General features: G+C 37.4%; 1 protein-coding gene and 1 pseudogene across 3 annotated transcripts in view; both read left to right on the forward strand.

Annotated features, from left to right (window-relative positions):
* LOC150094627 (pyrroline-5-carboxylate reductase 3-like) overlaps positions 1–22167 on the forward strand; it is a 222005-nt gene that overhangs the window by 97295 nt on the left and 102543 nt on the right. For all 3 annotated transcript variants that reach the window (XR_016550124.1, XM_090411092.1, XM_090411091.1), the window contains one exon: positions 10904–10996. Coding sequence is in view for 2 of the 3 variants with exons in the window: in XM_090411092.1 (XP_090267218.1) it covers positions 10904–10996 (93 nt within the window). In the remaining variant the exon portion in view is untranslated. The remainder of the gene's footprint in view (positions 1–10903; positions 10997–22167) is intronic.
* On the forward strand, positions 12545–12663 carry LOC150094628 (5S ribosomal RNA; annotated as a pseudogene).

The following is a 22167-nucleotide window of genomic DNA, read 5'->3' on the forward strand; positions in this document are numbered from 1 at the left end:
TATTTTCCTTTTCCAAGGTCAACTGGATTCTGGGGTGTGAGTCGTTTAAGTCTGTTGAGAAATTGTGGAGTTTATCAGGCCATGTGGCCAAATGGTGAACACATCATCCACCTAGCTTAGCCGAGCAGTGGGTTTATGTGAGACAGAGTTTAAGACGTTTTTCTTCAAAGGTCTCCATAAAGGAGTTGGCCAGGGGTGGAGAGAGTGGAGAACCAATGGCTCATCATCATCATCATCAAATTCCTGCCATGTACCCTCAAGGGGTGTACAGGATATGATAGTACTACACAAAAAATTTATATCATTACTAACTTCCCATCTACAATTTTCCTCCAAATCAGACTGTTACTTGTCAAGATTCCAACATTATCAGATCTTATATTTCTATCGTCTAAGGCACTTTGTGCCGTATCAATCCACCTATATCTTGGTCTTCTTCTGGGTCATTTTGCTGCCAACCTGGCAGAGAACACTTGTTTTGCTAATCTTTCCTCGCCCACTCTGTTTAAGTGACTATACCACCAGAGATTAGCTCTGCTAACGCATTCCTGGATGCCGACAATGTCAAGTTCTTTCCTAATATCCTCATTTTTAATATGATATTGCCATTGATGCCATCTGTTCAAGCCTCTAATCTTTCTCAGGACTCTCATATCTGCGGTCTCTAGTCTTTGGTCAAGTGTTTTACTTCTGACCCAGCTCTCAGATCCATAAGTTAAAACTGGTTTGAACACTGTCTTGTATACAGCTAATTTAGCGTTCCGACTAATTTCTCTCATATTCCATATGAATTTATTAAATTGACTTCCTACCATACCAGCTTTGTTGATTCTGTTGTCTATTTCTATATTTAATTTACCATCTTCACTAAAAATCGTGCCTAAATAGCCAAAATGTTTTACTTGTTCCACAGGTTCCAGGAGAATTCACTGTGTTGTGAATTCTCCATTCACAACACAGTTGATATTATCAATGATTCTGCCTAATTTCATTGTCTTTGTCTTTTTATTGCTGACCTTCATGCCATATCTATTACAACAGTTATTCAATTTAGTCAGGGAATCTTGCAAACTTCTAGCTGATTTATTTAGAATTATAACATTGTCCGCATAAAGCAAACAGCTGACATTAACATCTCCAATTCTGATATCATGTTTAATACCACTTTCCTTCATAATTTGATCCATATAGCTAATGAATAACCAGAGGGGATAATGTACATCCTTGTCTCACACCAGATTTAACAAACCACCTTCCTGTACTTCCTCCAATTCTAACTGCTGACTTATGACTCAAATAAAGACTAAGTATTGCTTGATATAATGCCCCATTGACACCATGTAACTGTAGTGTATTGAATAGCTTCTCTCTTGGTACCTTGTCATATGCCTTTTCCAAATCAACAAAACTTAAATACAGATATTTGTTATATTCCCATGATTTCTCCACTATTTGTCGTAAAGTGAAGATCTGATCCTGACAGCCTCTATTTGACCTGAATCCAGCTTGTTCTTCACCAAGCTTTTCTTCCACAATTCTTCTCAACCGTTTCTTAAGTATACTTGCATATATCTTACCAGGAACACTCAGTAGGGAAATATCTCTATAATTCTCACATTCAGTTTTATTTCCATTTTTTACATATGCATATTATGAGAGCTCCACTCCAATCATCGTGAATTTGTCCCTCTATCCAGGCATTCTGAACTGTGTAGTGCACCCACTGTGAGACTTTTATACCACCATACTTCAGCGTTTCTGGTCAAATATCATCTACTCCTGCTGCCTTTCCACATTTCCAGCCTTTGATGGCTTTTTCTACTTCAAGTATGGATATGTATTTCTGACTGTATGTCTGGTCAGTGTTTTTTTACTGCTGTGCTGTCATCACTGCTTGTTTCATTTAGCTATTTTTCAAAGTAATTACTCCATACTTCAAGGATTTCTTTTTCTCCTGTTTTCATGTCACCTTTATTATCTCTAACTCTTTTACAAAACTCTTTCCTCCATTTCTAAGCTTCTTCAAGGAATAACTTACCACATTCTTGATATTTATTTTCTATGCTCCTCCCAAAGTCCTCCCATGACTTTTGTTTAGCTAGTTTTACACAGTGTTTAGCTTTCTTACATTTATCTCTGTATTCTCTAAGAGTAAAAGCTGACTTATTTGACAGGAACTTTTGATATGCTTTCTTCTTTTCCTTCACTACCTCTTTAACTTACTGTGTCTACCATGGAGTTCTAATTTTTCTATCCTTGCAGACAACTTCACCACATGCCTCTCTAGCTGAATCAATCAGGGGTTTCTTCAAGGCTTGCCATTGAATCACCAAGGTTTGGTTCCTGTTCTTAAACTCTTTCATTTTTTCTTCAATAATCTTTGTGTATTTTAGTCTACAGTTCACATCTGAGAGCTGCTCAACTTTTATTCACTTGAAAACTTTCTTACATGTTATTATTTTCAATATGAAATTTGATTTTATCCTGCTGAAGACTAAATAGTGATCACTTCCAATTTCAAATCCTCTGTACACTCTGGTGTCCTGCACCAGGGAGAAAACATCACTATCAACAATAACATAGTCAATGAGACTTTTCTTATTCCTTGCCTCTTCTCTCCATGTGAATTTGTGCACATTTTTATGTTGGAACATGGTGTTAGTAATAACCAGCCCATGTCCTGAGCAGAAATCTAACAGATATTTGCCATTATTATTAGCTTTGCTCTTTTCTTCAGATTTTCCCAAAATATTTTTGTATGTCTGACAATCACTTCCTACTCTGCTATTTAGAACCCCATCAAGGACCAACTTTTCCTTTTTCATTGTGTCAGTTGGTCCCACAGAAGGTTCTACTAAGGTAGAACCTTCTGTGGGACCATAAGTACAAATAAGTCTCATTGTCCAGTTCCCCATTCTCATATTTGCCCACATTACTCTACTTGAGACTGACTGCCATTCAAGAAGATTAGCCTCGTATTTTGTGTTGAATACTATGGCTACTCCTTCTTTTCCTTGATTGTCATTGCCTGAATATAACATTTTGTATTTATTGCTCAGAAAGATCTCACCAGTTTTTGTCTTTTTTATTTCAGTCACCCCTATTATGTCGATCTGGTACTCATGTAATTCCTCAGCTAGCTCCATTTCTTTGCCATCCAAGCTTTTTATGTTAATAGTACTGATCTTTAACTCTGATGATGTTGAGTTGGGGGTGTGCTTTCAGATTTGTGCCAGTAGCTGACTTTTCGCTGTTCGCCCCGGTTCCCTGGTGAAAACAATGGGTGCCTTGTTTAACTGGGCGATGCCTGAGCTGGCATGAAATTTTGTCATGTTGTATCATCATTTTTATTTTGGTTTAACCAATAAGAATATAATTTGGTCGGCTAAATCCCAAATTGCCTGCCCATCCTCATTTGTTCAGTATCCAGGTAGATACCTATCAGGGTGCACCACAAGAAGGTGAGGATTGGACATTAGGTGAGAAGCCCTGGTTGGTTCTCTGCATTCCTTTAAAGGCTATGTGGAGGTCTCCTCTCAGTTATACAGCTTTGACCCTAAGCACCCCGAACCAATGGCTGTCCCCTCTATTTGTTTGTGGAATTTTCCTTGCCAAACGAAATAGCTTGAGTTCATGGTGATCTGAAATAGGGGTAAGATATTGGTATAAATTTTGGTTTGGATGAGGTCTGAAGTATCTTTGAGTGGGACATTGGTAGGAGGAGACATCAAAGTGTGAGCACTTTGGCTTAATGTTTAGCTAATTTGTATGTGGGAGAATCAGTGCCATCTACAATGAGAAGTAATGGTAGATTTTGCTGATGGCTTTTTGGTAGTCCATATATCTGCGGGGGAGGGGGGGGATCTAGAGTTAAAAGATTTTAGTCTCTTATTCACTTCAACAGGACAAGAGTCAACCTTCTTAAGGAGCCTATGGAGTGTTCTGATATGCGTGCTGGTGGAACATATTCTGTAGGGAGGTAGGTACTGTCAGACCACAGATCTGAGACCCTAGTCTGTCAGTTTGCCAAGAAGAGTCAATTCATGTTGAAGGGGAAAAGGAAATAAGCTGATGTATGAATTGATTATACAAGCACAATATTTACCACTTTAAAAACTACAGTGTTCATAAAAGAAAAGTTAATTTTCTGATTATCCTTTTATTGGAAGATTCTCCTTCTTATGACATGCGCAGAAGTGTCGAAGGCTTTCATATCTGTGGGCATGCAGTAGAATGATCTAAAAGTAAAGTGTAATCTGATTGGTTTATAACCACAGTGGAATTTCCCTTATCCACTTTAGTAATTACTGTTTTTCTGGTGCTTTTCATTTATTGCAGAGCTTGGAATTCTTCTTTTGATAGGTTGCTTTTTGGTGGTTTGCCTGGGTAAGAACACTGGCTACATCCAGTCTGATATCGTTGGCAATATGATTAGGAAGCTTTTTTTTTTACTTAAATATAAAGAGCCAATCGGCTTCATTTCGGCAATATAAACATCATTTAAATTAAGGGGATATTAAATCCCACATTGTTTTAAAACCGAATACGAAACTCAACGATTGGAATCAGAGTTTCATGCCGAATATGGTAAACTATAAAAGTAGCGGCGATTACTAGCATGAGCTAATGCAAGTAGTCCTAGTACGTAGTACAATAACAGGCAACTCGCAGCAGAAATGGTAAAGTTCTGATTGCTATTCTTGGTATTTTCCATAATGTAAAAACACATTTCCTAGGAAATGTGTGCTGTTATTACATTATGGCGGGAGGTCACTACCCAGACCGGTTTCAGCCTTTTTTGAGGCTTCATCAGTGAGTAGCTAGACCAAATTAATATCAAAGGGTATAGCGAAAATTGGTATCCTGCCATAATGTAATAACAGCACACATTTCCTAGGAAATGTGTTTTTACATTATGGAAAATACCAAGAATAGCAATCAGAACACCTTTGCTGTGAGTTGCCTGGTATTATACTACGTACTAGGACTACTTGCAATAGCTCACGCTAGTAATCACATACTTTTATAGTTTACTATATTCAGCATGAAACTCTGATTCCAATCTTTGAGTTTTGTATTTGGTTTTAAAACAATGTGGGATTTAATATCCCATTAATTTAAATGATGTTTATATCACCGAAATGAAGTCTATTGGCTCTTTATATTTAAGTAACTTAATGGGTGCACCTGTTTGACAACTTGTATAGCAGAGTATATAGGTTCTTTTCGCTATACCCTTTGGTATTAATTTGGTCTAGCTACTCACTGATGAAGCCTCAAAAAAAACTGAAACTGGTCTTGGTAGTGACCTCCCGCCATAATGTAATAACAGCATACATTTCCTAGGAAATGTGTTTTTACATTATGGAAAATACCAAGAATAGCGATCAGAACTTTACCACCTTTGCTGCGAGTTGCCTGGTATTGTACTACGTACTAGGACTACTTGTATTAGCTCACGCTAGTAATCGCCGATACTTTTATAGTTTACTATATTCGGCATGAAACTCTCTGATTCCAATCTTTGAGTTTCATATTCGGTTTTAAAACAATGTGGGATTTAATATCCCCTTAATTTAAATGATGATTAGGAAGGTTGCATATACCTCATTCTACCTGTGTAATTATTTCTTCTGCAAGGATCTTTTTAGGTGCTCTAGCAAAGTTGTGGCCAAGTGTGAGTGCACTGATTGCTTCAGTCTTCAGGGTAGGGATGATAGGTTTATTATCATGTTGAGTGGTAGTTGAGGTTTGGAAACTGAGTTCTTTTGTAAACTTTGAAATTTTTAATGTGCCGACATTGCATTCTTTGAAATTCTTTTTCTGCTGAACTGTTTGAGACATCAGAAAGGATCGTTCAAAGGTCAACATTCAGCATAGCGGTAAGCTCTACTTCTAGCAGATGAATAGCTTCGTTTGTGCTGGCAAAGAGATTGTGGGTGGGTGGTGGAAATCTGATCCCGCAGAAGAACAAAGAAATGTAAATGAATGTTGTAAATGAATATTGTCTCTCTCTCTCTCTCTCTCTCTCTCTCTCTCTCTCTCTCTCTCCCTCCCTCCCTCCCTCCCTCTCTCTCTCCCTCCACCCCTAGCCAACTTTTCTGTGGAGACCTTGAAGAAAATGCCTTAAACTCTGCCCCACATAAACCCACTCTTTGGCTATGCTATGTGGGTGATGTGTTCGCCATATGGCCGCATGGCCTTGATACACTCCACAGTTTTTCAACACCCTTAAACAACACCCCAGGATTCAGTTTACCTTCGAAAAGGAAAACAACAACAGTCTCCGTTTCCTAGACACTCTGATTATACGCCAGCCTGATGGATCTCTGGCTCCCTCTGTTTACAGAAAACCTACACATACAGGTAGATAGCATCAGCAGTCCCTTCCCATAGAATATGGGATTACAAAAACCCTACGTAATAGGGCAAAATTAATCAGTTCAGACACAATGCCCTAACTACTGAACTTAACCATATCCGAAAGACCTTCTTAGCCAATGGCTACTATCTCTCCAAAAATTCCAAAAAATATTAAAACCAGTTAACCACCACCCCTCCTCCCTTTATAGCAGAGATTACTCTAAATCCATCACCATCCATATATTCGGGGTGCATCCAAAAAACTTACAAAAATCCTAAGAAAATATTACCTCACAACTAGTTTCAAACCACATAAGAAATTGGCATCTGTTATCTGCTCCACCAAAGACCAGCCACTTCCACTAGACCTACCAGGAGTATACCAGATCCCTTGCAGTTGCAAACTGTCCTACTACAGGCAATATTAATATATCCAAACACCAGGACTACACCTGGTTCCACCAGTACAGTCACTCAGGACTTGCTGACCATTCATTGGATACCCACCACAATATGCTGGAAGAAGGCCACTTTATTACATCATAGCAAGTACAAGTACGAAAGATTATTCCTTGAATCAGCCTCTGCTCTGAAAAATTTCCTAAACCTCAACAAATTTGGGTGCATGAGACTGCCTGAAATTTGGGAAGCTTACATTCTAAGATTGTCAGTCCAACATCCAAGACAACCAAATTTAGCCTGCTAGGGGACACCTTTTATGACTCTAGGATCAATTTCGTTGCTTTCTTCAGCCTCATTTGCTTCTTGTGAGTGCCTGCTGCACATATCATTGTTTTGTGATTCCCAAAGATGGCAATGTAACATTGCCAAATTATAGGTGGTTATTAATTAAAGTTTTTATAATTAATAATTTACTTTATGTTGTTATTTCCTAAAAAATTAGAAGTATCTACAAGAATTGTTATGTATTATGGGTATGCTCATGAGTTTTTGGTTGGGGTCTTCTTGGTAGTTTGCTATCACTCTTTGCTGTGGTGAGATTTGGATTTTTAATTTTAATGTTCTTTCTTTTAAAATGCAATGTTCTAGTATAGTATGGTATTAATTGTTCCTTTCCCAAAGGTATAAACTGATCTAGGATTGCTATCTAGATCAGTTTGAACATTTGTTTTAATAATGAAATGCTGTGAGTTGGCATAATTAAAAGAGATATAAAAATGAAGGAAAACTCACCTAAAAAATGTGAGTTTTTTTACTTTCCTCTGTTTTTATAATTCTTTTAATTAGTTTAGACCTTTATTTAGGTTTCATCATTAGGAATAAGACTTGTGGAGATGCTGAGAATTAAATCAGTAGAATGGTGTATTATGGGATTCTAGGACAATTTGATGTACCTCTATATACATTTAACCTAGACACGAAGTTATTCACATACAGTCATTTCTTTGTTCATACTTAGATAAAGAATAAATCTAAGAATATAACTCGGATATAATTTTACTTTTTTAACAACAACAAAAAAAAATTGCTTCAACTCTCATCTAGAGTATTTTAATAAAATTGTGATACTGCCATTTTCCTATTAGTGTAAGGAAGTAACTTCTGTTATTTAGTTTATGCTTTAGTAAAGGATAAACACGATTTTTATTTTTTTTTCTTCAAGTGAAATATTACATCAGGAATAGTTTATTATAGTGTGTTGTGCTCATGGGAGTTTGGTTGGAGCTTTCTTGATTTGTTAGTCAAGTATACACATTCGGATTAATTTTAATGTTCTTTCTTTTAAAATTTGGTGTTCAAGTATAGTATTAGTAGCTCTTTTCTCAAATATACTGCTATTTTGCTGTTGGCTAATATATATATATATATATATATATATTTTATTTATTTATTTATTTATTTTTATTTTTTTTATTTTTTTTTTTTGAAGGATGTTCTGGTTTGCATTATTCTGAGAGGCATTTTCGATATTTGGATAACTATGCTAGGTCTTCTGTAGTGTTCACATTATGGTGATATTGTTTTTCTCTTGAGGTTTTAGATGATAGCTATCTATGATTCACTTTGCCAAAGAGTTTATAAAAAAATTATTAATAGAGGAGGAAGTATTGAGCCCATTTCAAAGTTCTTTTTCTTTTCATAATATTTTTCTTGAAATTGGAAAATTTTGTTTTCTACTCAGGGTTTGAATACAAGATGGTGTCTGGCAGAAGCCATTTAGGCAGCTAATCAATGGCTTCTTCTCTGAGTACATTTATATTATATTATATTATTATTATTATGTGATACCGCCAAGAAGTCCAAAGACTCATCGAGGGAGGGCCTACTCTACTCTACAGCTCTCCATCTCCACTCCTATATCCACAGCGAACTGCATCATCTACATCAACGCCATCTATTGTCCACCACCACTAATGTTTTTACAGACAATCACAAACATCCATGCCCACAGTTGGATTCGAACCTGCAGCCTTTTGGCTGGAGAGCAGATACACTAACCACTCGGTCAACCAAGCCAGCAATGATTTATGACATCTAAGATGGCTAGATGGTCTGGTGATGCCCTCAATAATTCCCATTTTTGTTTTTTGCTTTTCTTAATGAGTGTAATTTTTTTTTTTAAAAAAACAACTATTAACTGGAAAGAAAGATGGTTATGCACAGAAAGAACATTTAGCAATGGGCTTACTATTTTCTTCTCTCCTAATAAATTTATTTGTGGAGTTTTCTGAAAAGCAAGCTCTGGATATAGTCAAAAACAGAAAATATGGCTATGCTATGTGAATGGCATCTTCATTTAGCCAAGATCCACAAAGCAACTGGAAGAGTTTTATTTGGGTAGTTTGGAAAGCCATGAAGCCAACACTACAAAGTTGCAGTAATCCTTCCATATATCCAGCATGCAATGGACAAAATATTGCTGATACTTTGACAACCGAACATAAAAGTAGCCTTCACCCTCTTGGAAGCTTCGAATTTATTGGTGCTTCCAATAGCCTTCCAATATTTCTTGACAATATTCATTTATGAATATTGTCAAGTACTTGGAAGATTTTCACTTGTTTGGAAGCACCAGAATATTTTTGACTAGAAAATTAAAAAAAACTTCTAGAATGTTATTCATACTCAATGTAATAAAAACTAGGAGATTATTCTGTATCATCTGAATGGATGACAATAATTAGTTGATTAATTAATGACAATAATTGATTACACATGGTGTTGTATTCGTAGGGTTCATACGAATTAACAGTGGGATAGATGAGTTGTTAGTGAGTTGTTGGAGAAATTTTTGCCAGCCTGGCTGGCTTAGTGGTTAGCATATCTGCTCTCCAGCCAAAAGGCTGCAGGTTCGAATCCGCTGTGGGCATGGATGTTTGTGATTGTCTTTGGAAATACTAGTGGTGGTCAGCGGTAAATGCCATTGATGTAGTTGCGGTCAGTTGGTGGATTGAATGGAGACAGAGTTGTAGAGCAGGTACTCTCCCTCGATGAGTCTTTGGACTCCCTGGAGGTGTCTAATAATAATAATATCAACCTATTATACATTAAATCAGTTGGTATCTGGCCACTCGTTGAAGATGTTAATGCAGCTTCATATTCAGCTCCTATAAATCCTTCATCTTTGCAGTTTATTATACTGATAAGCTAGCATAGGTGAAAGGTTTGTAGTTTGAGCCAAATACTAAGTTGTTAATGAGTAGCATTCAATACTATGTGATTAACTGCATTATTACAAATTATATACACATCATTTATGGGTTGTGTTTATATATATATATATATATATTGTTTAGCAAAATATATAGATGCTATAATAAGGTAAATTATTTATATACAATTGTAACAACATTCTCACATGTCTCTCTTCTGAATATATTCTCTACAAGAATTAATAATGGGATAGATGAAAACTAGCATCTTGAGCAGAAAAGGATGTCAAGTTTTTAAGAGGTTGAGGAAGCAGTTGATGTGATATGTTTATGCCAGGAAAGGCTAGTAGTAAACACCAGTCCAAGAATAGAGTTCTTATTCTGTCTAGTAATTTGTGCTATCAAGGGTCAGTGAAGGGAAGGTTAATCCTTTTTTTCATTCATATAGGAATATTTGTGAGAAGTCAACACTGTGTTTTGCTAGCACTACAGTGATTAGTTGTCCTCATCCCATTGAAGACTGGCAGCAGGTTTGTGGTTAAGACGAAATTTGTCTATTGGATAGGAGGAATGTTACTGTCATCAAAAAAACTATGTATACAATTATTGGTCAGTACAATATGTTGAATTGCTTCTTCTTTCACAACAGGGAAGACATTCACCATGCCATACAGTGATGAACTATAGAGAAAACTGGCTACAGCTTTTTTGGCAAACTAGAAAGTAGACCAAATGATGACAATTTGCTGATCAAATGCTCTGTAAATTTACATTTATATTTAATTCCATACAATAAGTTAAGTTGATTATGCACATTAATAACAATTTGTTTTTCCTGAAGATTTTAGTAATGCGTTTGATGCATATGCTCTTAATTATAAATATTTTTGAATTTTTTTTATCTTCAGTATTATATTTAATTTTAGGTTTATACTGTAATTCAAGCCATGGCTGATGGAGCTGTGAAAATGGGGCTTCCACGTTCCCTCGCAATTAAGTTTGCTGCTCAAACTGTTATGGTAAGGAAAATAGTTGCATAATTAATGTATTTGCATTAATAACAGAGATGTGTGCATCCCTAGATAACTTGGTGTTTGTTCACTAGAAAAAAAGAAAAATTGATTTCAAATGGTAAAGGCATAAATGATAGGAAACAAAGCTTTTTTTTGTTAGTGAAAATATTTGTATATATCATCAGTTAGATTTACTACCTTCAGCGGTTTTATTCTAGATGGTGTTCTCATGGTAACTTGATATTACTTGGAAAAACATCATAATAATAATTGTGTTATCTGTCTGCAATTTGTATAAGGTATTTGTTTTTATGTGAGAACATGAAAGTTTTGAAGGATATTCTAAGTGAGCTAATTTCATCAAGGTTGAGTCTGTCTCACTTAAGAGACCTGAAGAGTAAACTGTTGATCCATTTACTTACTTGATAGCAAAATTTTAGATAGTGGTGTGAATTTGAATGTATGACCCTGTGTAATTGATGATGATAGTAACTTTTTTTAAAAAAATATTTGTATTTATCTAGTTTAAATTCCGAAACACTAACCAGATTATCTCCTTAGGAAATGCTATTACTGATCTCACGCTCCAGTATTTATCTCGATTCAAAGAACCTTATGTTTATTTATTAAAGCTGAAGTCAGTAATTACTCTAAGTTTATCAAAGATTAATAATTTAATCAGTCAAATATTATTTGCAGTAATTAATTACAGTTTAGTAAACATATACACATATATGTATAGAATAGAATTTTTTAAAGGGGTGTTCACTATTTCAGCCATTTTTATTATTTCCCCATTTTGGAAATTAGCTAGATAGACCTATCGATTGATTTTAAAAGGCATTTGTCATACCTCTGGTTCAGTGAGTAATGAAAATTAAAAAGATTGGCATTTGTTTTAAATGTCAGTGATTCACTGACATGTGCCTGTGTTTTTAAAAAAATAAAAGAATAAAAAATAAATAAATTCAGGTGGCAGTAGGAACAGTCATTGCGTTCATCATGCTATAATATAGGAATGTGGATTGGAAAGAAGAGATAGCATATAGTAACAAGGAGAGTGTGAATTTGTTGAGTTTCTACAGGATAACTATCTGAAGCAGCATATGATGGAAGCAATACGAGGTTTATCGGTGTTAGATTTGCCGATATCCTTACAGGATGCGGTTGTGAATTAGGTATCAACACTGCCTCCTGTTGGTGAAAGTGATCATGAGGTATTGGTTTGGATGGTAGTCAAACAGGAAAAAGTTATCAAGAAGGTCTATGTGTGGAACTATAAGGCGGGTGATTATCAGAAGCTCCATAGTTGACTAGCATCAATACACTGGGTTGATGAATTGTGTAGAAAAGATGTTGGCCAGTCAGTTCAAAGCTAATCTTGAGGGATTTTTTTTTTGCTATATGGCAATCATGAGGAAAAATAGTTATGGCAGGTTGATGCTGACAAATAGTTATGGTAGCAGAGTAACCATAGCAAATGATATAGTTGAATTATTTAATGAACACTTCATCAGTGTATATCATAGTGGTGTGAATGATGCTGGCCACATTGTCAGCAGCCACATCGGTTTGAAAGCACCAGTTCTCGTTTGATCACTGAAGTTAAGCAAACCTGAGCCCAATTAGTACTTGGTAGGGTGCCCATCTTGGAAACCTGGGTGCTGCTGGCTTTATTTCTTTTGAGAGGGCCTGTGTAGCTCAGTAGAAGTGACATTTGTACTATATGGCGGTTGACTGCACGAAGAAAGGATTTGGTGGTTCAAATCTAGTCGCTGACTAGTGGAAATTTTTCTAAGCCTTTTTTGATCGGTGAATAGTCCGCTTTTTTCCCCATTTTTCTACATTTTTGAGTGCTAAATTGTTTCTCTGAATACGAGTGTACTTCAGTGGTGGTTTTTTGGAAGTTAGTTGCTGTCGCGATATAATATATTTTGGTACCGTTGGAATCGAACGCGTAACAGTGGAAGACAAAACGAAGCTAAGTTACTGTATTTAGTTATATTTCATTTTATTTAATTATATTTTGTACTTAAATGTTCTGATGTTTGTACTTTTTTTTTCCCTCTTATTTATTAATTGAATAATTATTAAAGATTACGCTACTCGGCAGAAAGGAATGATGGTGGATTCAGCAGCAGTCACAAGTGGCGTAACGCCAAGTCCTCCGCCATTTAAGAACTCAATTATTAGCAATATCATAAGGGACTTTGTGGCATGCAGTACTTGCAGCATGTATGCGTCTCAGGAATTACATATGTGGCTTGTTAAACAGAGTGGAGAGCGTTTGTTCGCAAAATGCAGGCAATTGGAGGAAATAAGTACATTAGATATATCGATATCCGACTTTGTTGCTCCAGGAACGGGGAATGAATGTAGGAAGACAAGTAGTGTGATAGAAGAGAATGAGAAAATAATAGTTGATAGTGTGGAAGGTGTGAATGACTGTGAAAGTTTAGAAGATGGGTTTGTTTGGGAGAGTGAATTTAGATTAAGAGTGACTGACCTGCAGAGGGAGATAGATGAGTTGAAAGAGGAGGTGGAATGTCTTGTGAATGAGAGCAGAAGTATGAAAGATAAGATTAGGAAAATGGAAGAGATAAATGCAAGGCAAATCAGAGTAGGAGAGAGAGAGAATTTAGGGAGTATGAGTGAGAGGTATGGGGGTGCTAGAAGAGGAGAGAATGGAAACAGTAGAAGAGAGGGAATGAGAGAGAGGTATGGGAATGCTAGCAGACGAGAGGATGGAAACAGTAGGAGAGACAGAATGAGAGAGAGATATGGAAGTGCTAGAAGAGGAGAGAATGGAAACAGTAGGAGAGATGGAATGAGAGAGAGGTATGGGAATGCTAGAAGATGAGAGGATGGAAACAGTAGTAGGAGAGACAGAATGAGAGAGGGATATGGAAGTGCTAGAAGTGGAGAAAATGGAAACAGTAGGAGAGAGAGGGAATGACAGAGATGTATGGGAGTGCTAGAAGAGGAGAGAATGGAAACAGTAGAAAAGAGAGGTATGGGAATGAAAGAAGAGGAGAGAATGGAAACAATAGGAGCGAGGGAATGGTAAGAGGTATAATGTATGGCGACTCAATGATCCGTGGTGTTCAAGATAGGATGCGTGAGGAGTGTTTGCCAGGAGGAACAATAGAAAGGGTGGCTATGGCAATTAAGAGAGGTGAAAGGGTGGATGAGATGATTGTGATGGTAGGAACGAATGACTTGAGTGGTAATGTAAGTCGGGCAGCGAGAAATATGAGATTTTTGCTTGAGACTGTACGGAAGAAGACAGAGAGAGGAAAAATAGTGTGCGTGTTGCCTAGGTATGATAATGATGAGTTGAGCAGAAGAGCGGTGATATTGAATAGCATAATAGCGAGAATGTGCGACAAGAGAGGACTGGTATATGTGGATACTTGGAGTGCGTTTGAGCAAAGAGAGGAATTGTATGCGAGAGACCGTTTACATTTGAATGAGGAAGGACGTAGGCATCTGGAGAGATTGCTGTTCTGAACAAGTCAGTGTGTCCCAGGGAGGATGATAGCAGGGGTGGCCTCTTGTGAGAATGGATACTTGGGAGAAGGGAGACAATGTCAGGTAACACTGAGCCCAGTGGAGTCTAGACGGGATGATGCTGGGTATAGAAACAATGGCATTTATATGCTTTATACTAATGCCAGGAGTATCCGGAATAAGGGAGAGGAATTGGTGGCGCAGATAGCATCAGCCTGGCCAAAAATTATTGTGATCACTGAGACGTGGTTGACAGAAGGGGATATAACAACCGGAATAGAAGTCGCTGGGTATAGCATTTTTCGTCAGGATAGGAGGGGAAAGCGTGGTGGTGGGGTATTGCTTATGATAAGTGATGACATCTGTCCTCTAAGAGTGGAGAATTTGAAAGGAAGTGAGACAAATGTTTTTGAGAGCATATGGTGTGAGGTAGAGGTAGGCAAGACAGGATATTTAGTGGGGTGTTGCTACAGACCCAGGAGCACAGAGGATGGGGACCAGGAGATGTTTAGACAGCTAAGTTTGGCAAATGCAAGAAGAATGATTGTTATGGGAGATTTTAACTTCAGTAGTATAAATTGGAGAGAGGAATATGCATGTAGCAATAGGGGAATGGAATTTCTAGAATTCTTGAGGGGACAAATGTCTTAGGCAACATGTAACAGAGGGAACAAGAGGTTCAGAAGTTTTGGATTTGGTTATAGCATCTGAAGAGTTGATAATAACTGAGTTGACGTCTCTCCCACCAGTTGGAGAGAGTGACCATATTGTGTTGACTTGGAAAATGAATAGACATGCAGGAGTATCAAAGAGATGGGAACTTATGTGGAATTATAAGGCAGGTGATTATAATAGTCTTAGACGTCAACTTCGGGAAGTTTCATGGAGGGAGGAATTGGAAGGCCGGGATATCACTAGTGCATGGAAAATTGTGAAAGAATATTTATTATCAGCAATGGTAAGTTGTATACCACGAGTGAAGAAGAGGACGCAATTTGGAGTAAAGTGGATGACAAACAATATTAAACAGGAATTGCATGCGAAAAAGAGGCTATGGAAGAGATATAAGGAGACAGGTGAAGAGATGCATGAGGAATATGACACAGGCCAGAAGAGTGACTAGTGTGGTAAGGAAAGCGAAACTGGAATATGAGAGGAGATTGGCCCTAAGATCCAAAGAAAATCCTAGGGAATTTTTTAGCCATGTGGCCAGTAGGAGGAGAAATGACTGTGGAAGAATGATATTGTGGGATAAAAATGGGAATAGAGTGACTGATGCAGAGGACATAGTGGAATTGTTCAATGAACACTTTATTGGAGTATTTCATCCTAGAGGAGTCAGAATTAATGCTAGAGGGATAGGACTGGTTCGAGGTCTGGAGGTACAGGAGGAGAGTGTGTTTCAGATACTGAGTACTCTGGATGTCAGTAAAGCTGTGGGACTGGATGGTATTTCACCACGAGTTTTGAGAGAATGTGCTAGGGAATTGACAGTGCCTTTAACATGGCTTTTCAATGAAAGTCTGGCTTTGGCAAAGGTGCCCAGGGAATGGAAGGAAGGTAAGATAGTGCCTTTGCATAAGGGTGGTAACAGACTGGAAGTGTCTAATTATAGGCCAGTCTGTGTGTCATCAGTAGTTGTTAAGATCTTGGAGAAAGTAGTGAAGGACCGTATACAGCATTGGGCAGATGAGGGTAATGTTATCTGTGAGAATCAACATGGATTTGTGAAAGGACGCTCTTGTTTTAGCAATATGCTAGCCTTTTATAATAAAGTTACAAGAACATTAGATGAGGGAAAGGCATATACTGCAATTTTCTTAGATTGGCGAAGGCATTTGACAGGGTGCCACATGATAAGCTGATATTTAAGTTGCAGCACATGCGTCTGGATGTCAGATTGGTCAACTGGATTCAGGATTGGCTGTCTGATAGGTATCAGAGAGTTGTGTATGGTGGAGCAGTTTCCAGGAGGCAGAGGGTTACAAGTGGGGTCCCACAGGGCTCAGTACTAGGACCTATATTGTTTAACCTTTATATCAATGACATAGCCAGTGGATTGCAGGGGGATATTCAGTTGTTTGCAGATGATGCGAAGCTGGGAAGGATTATTAGTAATAGTGCAGATGTGGTAGCCCTGCAAGAGGATTTAAATAAGCTAGATAGATGGGCAAATGAATGGGGTGTCAGTTTAATGCAGCAGAATGTAAGGTCTTGAGGTTTGGGAAACATCGATGGGATGCTGCATACTCTATGGGAGGAGTTATACTGGAGGAAGTAGGGGAGACAAGAGATCTGGGGTTGATGATTGATAGAAACCTGAAGTTTAGGGGACATATTGCAAAAGTGGTGAAGGTAACACAGAGGATTGCTGCTATTATGAGAAGGACACTGACCTGCAGAGATAAGAGGGTTATCATTCCGTTGTATAAGTCTCTGATCAGACCACACTTGGACTATTGTTCTCAGATTTGGTCCCCAGGATTTGAAGGGGATAAATTAACTGTATAAAGGATACAAAGACTGATGACAAAGATGGTTTCAGGACTGTACAAGGATAGTTATGAGGATTGGCTGAGAGAATGTGGACTGCAGAGTTTGGTGGATAGAAGGAGAGGTGATATGATTGAGACTTTTAAACTGTTGAGAGGTGGTTACAGGGTTGACACTGGGGAGTTCTTTCGCTTGGTTGAACAGCGGGAAGGAGTGATGACAAGAGGCCATCCCTGGAAGTTACGAAAGGAAACTGTGAGCAAGAGGGTAAGGAGTAGTTTCTTTGTGTGGAGGGTGGGTGAGCCGTGGAATGCATTGCCTGATGGAGTGGTGGGAGCGAGAACGGTCAGTGAGTTTAATGAGTGGTATGATAGACTTTGTGTTTCTCAGGGGGGGCCTCCCCTCGATGAGTCTTGATAGACTTTATGTCTTAGGAAGGACCTCCCTCGATGAGTCTTTTGACTCCTTGGAGGTCTGAATAATAATAATAATAATAATAATAATAATGCTGTGCAACATGTAGAAGGGAAGCAAGAATTAGGAGAATTAAAGTTTAAAGAATGAGGTATATCAAGTGTTGCTTGCATTAGATGTTAATAAGACTGTGGGAATGGATTACATATCACTATGTATTTTTAAAGATTGTGCAAAAGAGTTAGCCAAGCCCTTGTCCTGGTTATTTAATGAGAGTCTTGCAGTGGGTTAAGTTCCTAAGGCGTGGAAAGAAGGCAAAATAATACCTTTCCACAAATATGGTTCGAGACCAGAAGTTTCCGATTATAGACCGGTCTGTGTGTCTGCAATTGTGATCTAAGTATTGAAAAAATTGGTTAAAAATAGAATACAGGATTGGGTTGACAAACATAAAATTGTGTGTGATGATCAGCATGGGTTTGTGAAGGGCAGGTCTTGTGCTTAGGTTTATGATAAGATGACGAATGTGTTGAATAAGGGAAAATCATATACAGTGATATTCTTGGACATTCTCTTGGTACTGAAATTCAGGGTTTCTCGTCATCCCTTTCTTTAACAAGAGAGAGAGAGAATTTAACAGAAAAAACAAAATAGGCCTACCTTCCAGTAATAATGATTAAAAACAAACACGCTTACTACTTTCATGTCATATGAAGAATTAGAGTTCTTGCATAGCATAATGGAATCATTATATTAATTTAGTTTCTTCACTTTCAATTGCCAGTGAAAGGAAATATAAGCTTTGACTTCTTCAATTAAAACAAATCCTCTAAGAAACACATGTCACTGCATCATATCAATTGCTTTTAACAGACTGTATGTCCATGCTCTTCTTAAAACTTCTGTTTTATTTCTTAACTGTATGGAAAGTCAGAATCCATATTATTCCAAAACATTCAAATTTTCTACCACTTCTCTCTCTCTCTCTCTCTCTCTCTCTCTCTCTCTCTCTCTCTCTCTCTCTCTCTCTCTATGCTTCCAACTGTTATTTACTAGTGTTCTCCACCCATTCCAGCAAACACTGTGTGATGCCATTCAGATTGCATCAGTTATATATAAGTTCTTTACTCATATGCTTGACAATATCACTGTCAATATCTGCCTTTGTTCAGAAGTAAATCATCATCAAATTCCTGCCATGTACCCTCAAGAGGTGTACAGGATATGATAGTACTACATGGAAAAAAAAAAAAAAAAACATTATTACTAACTTCCTATCTACAATTTTCCTCCAAATCAGTCTGTTACTTGTCTAGACTCCAACATTATCAGATCTTATATTTCTATCATCTAAGGCACTTTGTACCGTATCAATCCACCTATATCTTGGTCTTCCTCTGGGTCGTTTTGCTGCTAACCTGGCAGAGAACACTTGTTTTGCTAATCTTTCCTCACCCATTCTATTTAAGACCATACCACCTGAGATTAGCTCTGCTAACGCATTCCTGGATGCTGACAATGTCAAGTTCTTTCCTAATATCCTCGTTTTTAATATGATATTGCCATTGATGCCATCTGTTCACACCTATAATTTTTCTCAGGACTCTCATATCTGCGGTCTCTAGTCTTTGGTCAAGTGTTTAATTTCTGACCCAGCTCTCAGATCCATAAGTTAAAACTGGTTTGAACACTGTCTTCTATACAACTAATTTAGTGTTCCGACAAATTTTTCTCTTATTCCATATGAATTTATTCAATTGACTTCCCACCATACCAGCTTTACTGATTCTGTTGTCTATTTCTATATTTAATTTACCATCTTCAGTAAAAATCGTGCCTAAGTAGCTGAAATGTTTTACTTGTTCCACAGGTTCTCCATTCACAACACAGTGGACATTTTCAATGATTCTGCCTATTTTCATTGTCTTTGTCTTTTTATTGCTGACCTTCATACCATATCTATTGCAACAGCTATTCAATTTAGTCAGAGAATCTTGCAGACTTGTAGCGGATTTATTTAGCGGATTTATGTATAACATCATCCGCATAAAGCAAAGAGCTGACATTAACATCTCCAATTTTGATAACATGTTTAATACTACTTTCCTTCATAATGTGATCCATATAGATAATGAATAACAGAGGGGATAATGTACATCCTTATCTCAGACCAGATTTAACATTAAACCATCTTCCTATACTTCCTTCAATTCTAACTGTTGACTTACACCTCAAATAAAGACTAAGTATTGCTTGATATAATGCCCCATTGACACCATATAACTGCAGTATATTGAATAGCTTCTCTCTTGGCACCTTGTCATATGCCTTTTCCAAATCGACAAAACTTAAATACAGATCTTTGTTATATTCCCATGCTTTCTCGACTATTTGTTGTAAAGTGAAGATTTGAGCCTGATAGCCTCTATTTGGCCTGAATCCAGCTTGTTCTTCACCAAGCTTTTCTTCCACAATTCTTCTCAACTGTTTCTCAAGTATACTTGCATAGATCTTGCCAGGAACACTCAGTAGGGAAATACCTTTGTAATTCTCACATTCATTTTATTTCCCTTTTATATATGGGTACTATTAGAGCTCTACTCCAATCATCGGGAATTCGTTCCTCTGTCCAGGCTTTCTGAACTATGCAGTGCAGCCTCTGTAAGACTTTTATACCACCATACTTCAGCATTTCTGGTTGAATATCATCTACTCCTGCTGCCTTTCCATATTTCAAGGCTTTGATTGCTTTTTCTACTTCAAGTATGGATATGTATTCCTGACTGCATGCCTGGTCAGTGTTTTTTACCACTGTGCTGTCATCACTGCTTGCTTCATTTAGCAGTTTTTCAAAGTAATTACTCCATACTTCAAGGATATCTTTTTCTACCGTTTTCATGTCACCTTTATCATCCCAAACTCCTTTTACAGTACTCTTACCTCCATTCCTAAGCTTCTTCAACAACCTCCAAAATATTCTGCCACCTTCTTGATATTTATTTTCTATATTCTTGCCAAAGTCCTCCCATGACTTTCGTTTAGCTAATTTTACACAGTGTTTAGCGTTCTTGCATTTGTCTCAATATTCTCTAAGAGCACAAGCTGACTTATTTGACAGGAACTTTTGATATGCTTTTACTTCTTTTCCTTCACTGCCTCTTTAACTTCCGGTGTCCACCAGGAAGTTCTGATTTTTTTTATCCTTGCAGACAACCTCACCACATGCCTCTCTGGCAGAATCAATCAATGTTTTCTTCAGAGTTTGCCACTGAATCTCCAAGGTTTGATTCTTGTTCTCAAACTCTTTCATTTTTTCTTCAATAATCTTTGTGTATTTTAGTCTATAGTTCACATCTGAGAGCTGCTCAACTTTTATTCACTTTAAAACTTTCTTACATGTTCTTCTTTTCAATATGAAATTCAATTTTATCCTACTCAAGACTAAATAGTGATCACTTCCAATTTCAAATCCTCTGTACACTCTGGTGTCCTGCACCAGGGAGAAAACATCACTATCAACAATAACATAGTCAATGAGACTTTTCTTATTCCTAGCCTCTTCTCTCCATGTGAATTTGTGCACATTTTTATGTTGTAACATGGTGTTAGTAATAACCAGTCCATGTCCTGAGCAGAAATCCAACAGATATTTGCCATTATGATTAGCTTTGCTCTTTTCTCCAAATTTTCCCAAAATATTTTTGGGATTTTTGTAGGAAATGTCTCACAATCATTTCCTACTCTGCTATTTAGATCCCTAACAAGGATCATCTTTTCATTTTTCATTGTGTCAGTTTCTTTTTCTAAGGCCTCAAAAAATTCTTCCACTTCTACTTTAGTAGAGCCTTCTGTGGGACCATAGGCACAAATAAGTCTCATTGTCCAGTTCCCCATTCTCATATTTGCCCACATTACTCTACTTGAGACTGACTGCCATTCAAGAAGATTAGCCTCGTATTTTGTGTTGAATACTATGGCTACTCCTTCTTTTCCTTGATTGTCATTGCCTGAATATAACATTTTGTATTTATTGCTCAGAAAGATCTCACCAGTTTTGTCTTTTTTGTTTCAGTCACCCCTATTATGTCGATCTGGTACTTATCTAATTCCTCAGCTAGCTCCATTTCTTTGCCATTCAGGCTTCTTATGTTGATAGTACCGATCTTTAACTCTGGTGATGTTGAGTTGGGGTTTGTTTTCAGATTTGTTCCAGTAGCTGACTTTTCACTGTTCTTCCTAGTTCCCTGGCGAAAACAACGGGGGCCTTGTTTAACCGGGCGACGCCCCAGCCGGCATGAAATTTTGTCATGTTGTACCATCTTGTGCCATGCATCTAAGATTCCTCTTTGCACTAAAGAAATTATTCTGAATTGCTTTGCTGCAATGTTAACAATGATAAGTTCTAACAGCAGTCATGAACACTGTAACACTCTTATGTAATTTCCACTTAAATCTGTTCATGGTCACTTTCATATTATATTTCACAATACAAATATACATTACAAAGTCAGTGTATTTTCTAATGAAATTACAAACTAGAGTTCTTATTAAATATAATAAATGTAATTAATACTTCTGATAGGAGAGAAAGGAATTGTATGCGATAGGCTGCTTGCATTTGAATGAGGAAGGACATTGGCATCTGGAGAGATTGCTGTTCTGAGCAAGTCAGTATCATTGCAGGGAAACTAGAATGCCCAGGGTAGATGATAGCAGGGGGGGTGGCCTCTTATGGGAATGGGTACTTGGGAGAAGGAGGG

Source organism: Typopeltis vanoorti, chromosome 21 (genome assembly GCF_054136105.1).
Source record: "Typopeltis vanoorti isolate ZY-2024b chromosome 21, IOZ_Tvanoo_1.0, whole genome shotgun sequence".
NCBI classification, from domain to species: domain Eukaryota; kingdom Metazoa; phylum Arthropoda; class Arachnida; order Uropygi; family Thelyphonidae; genus Typopeltis; species Typopeltis vanoorti.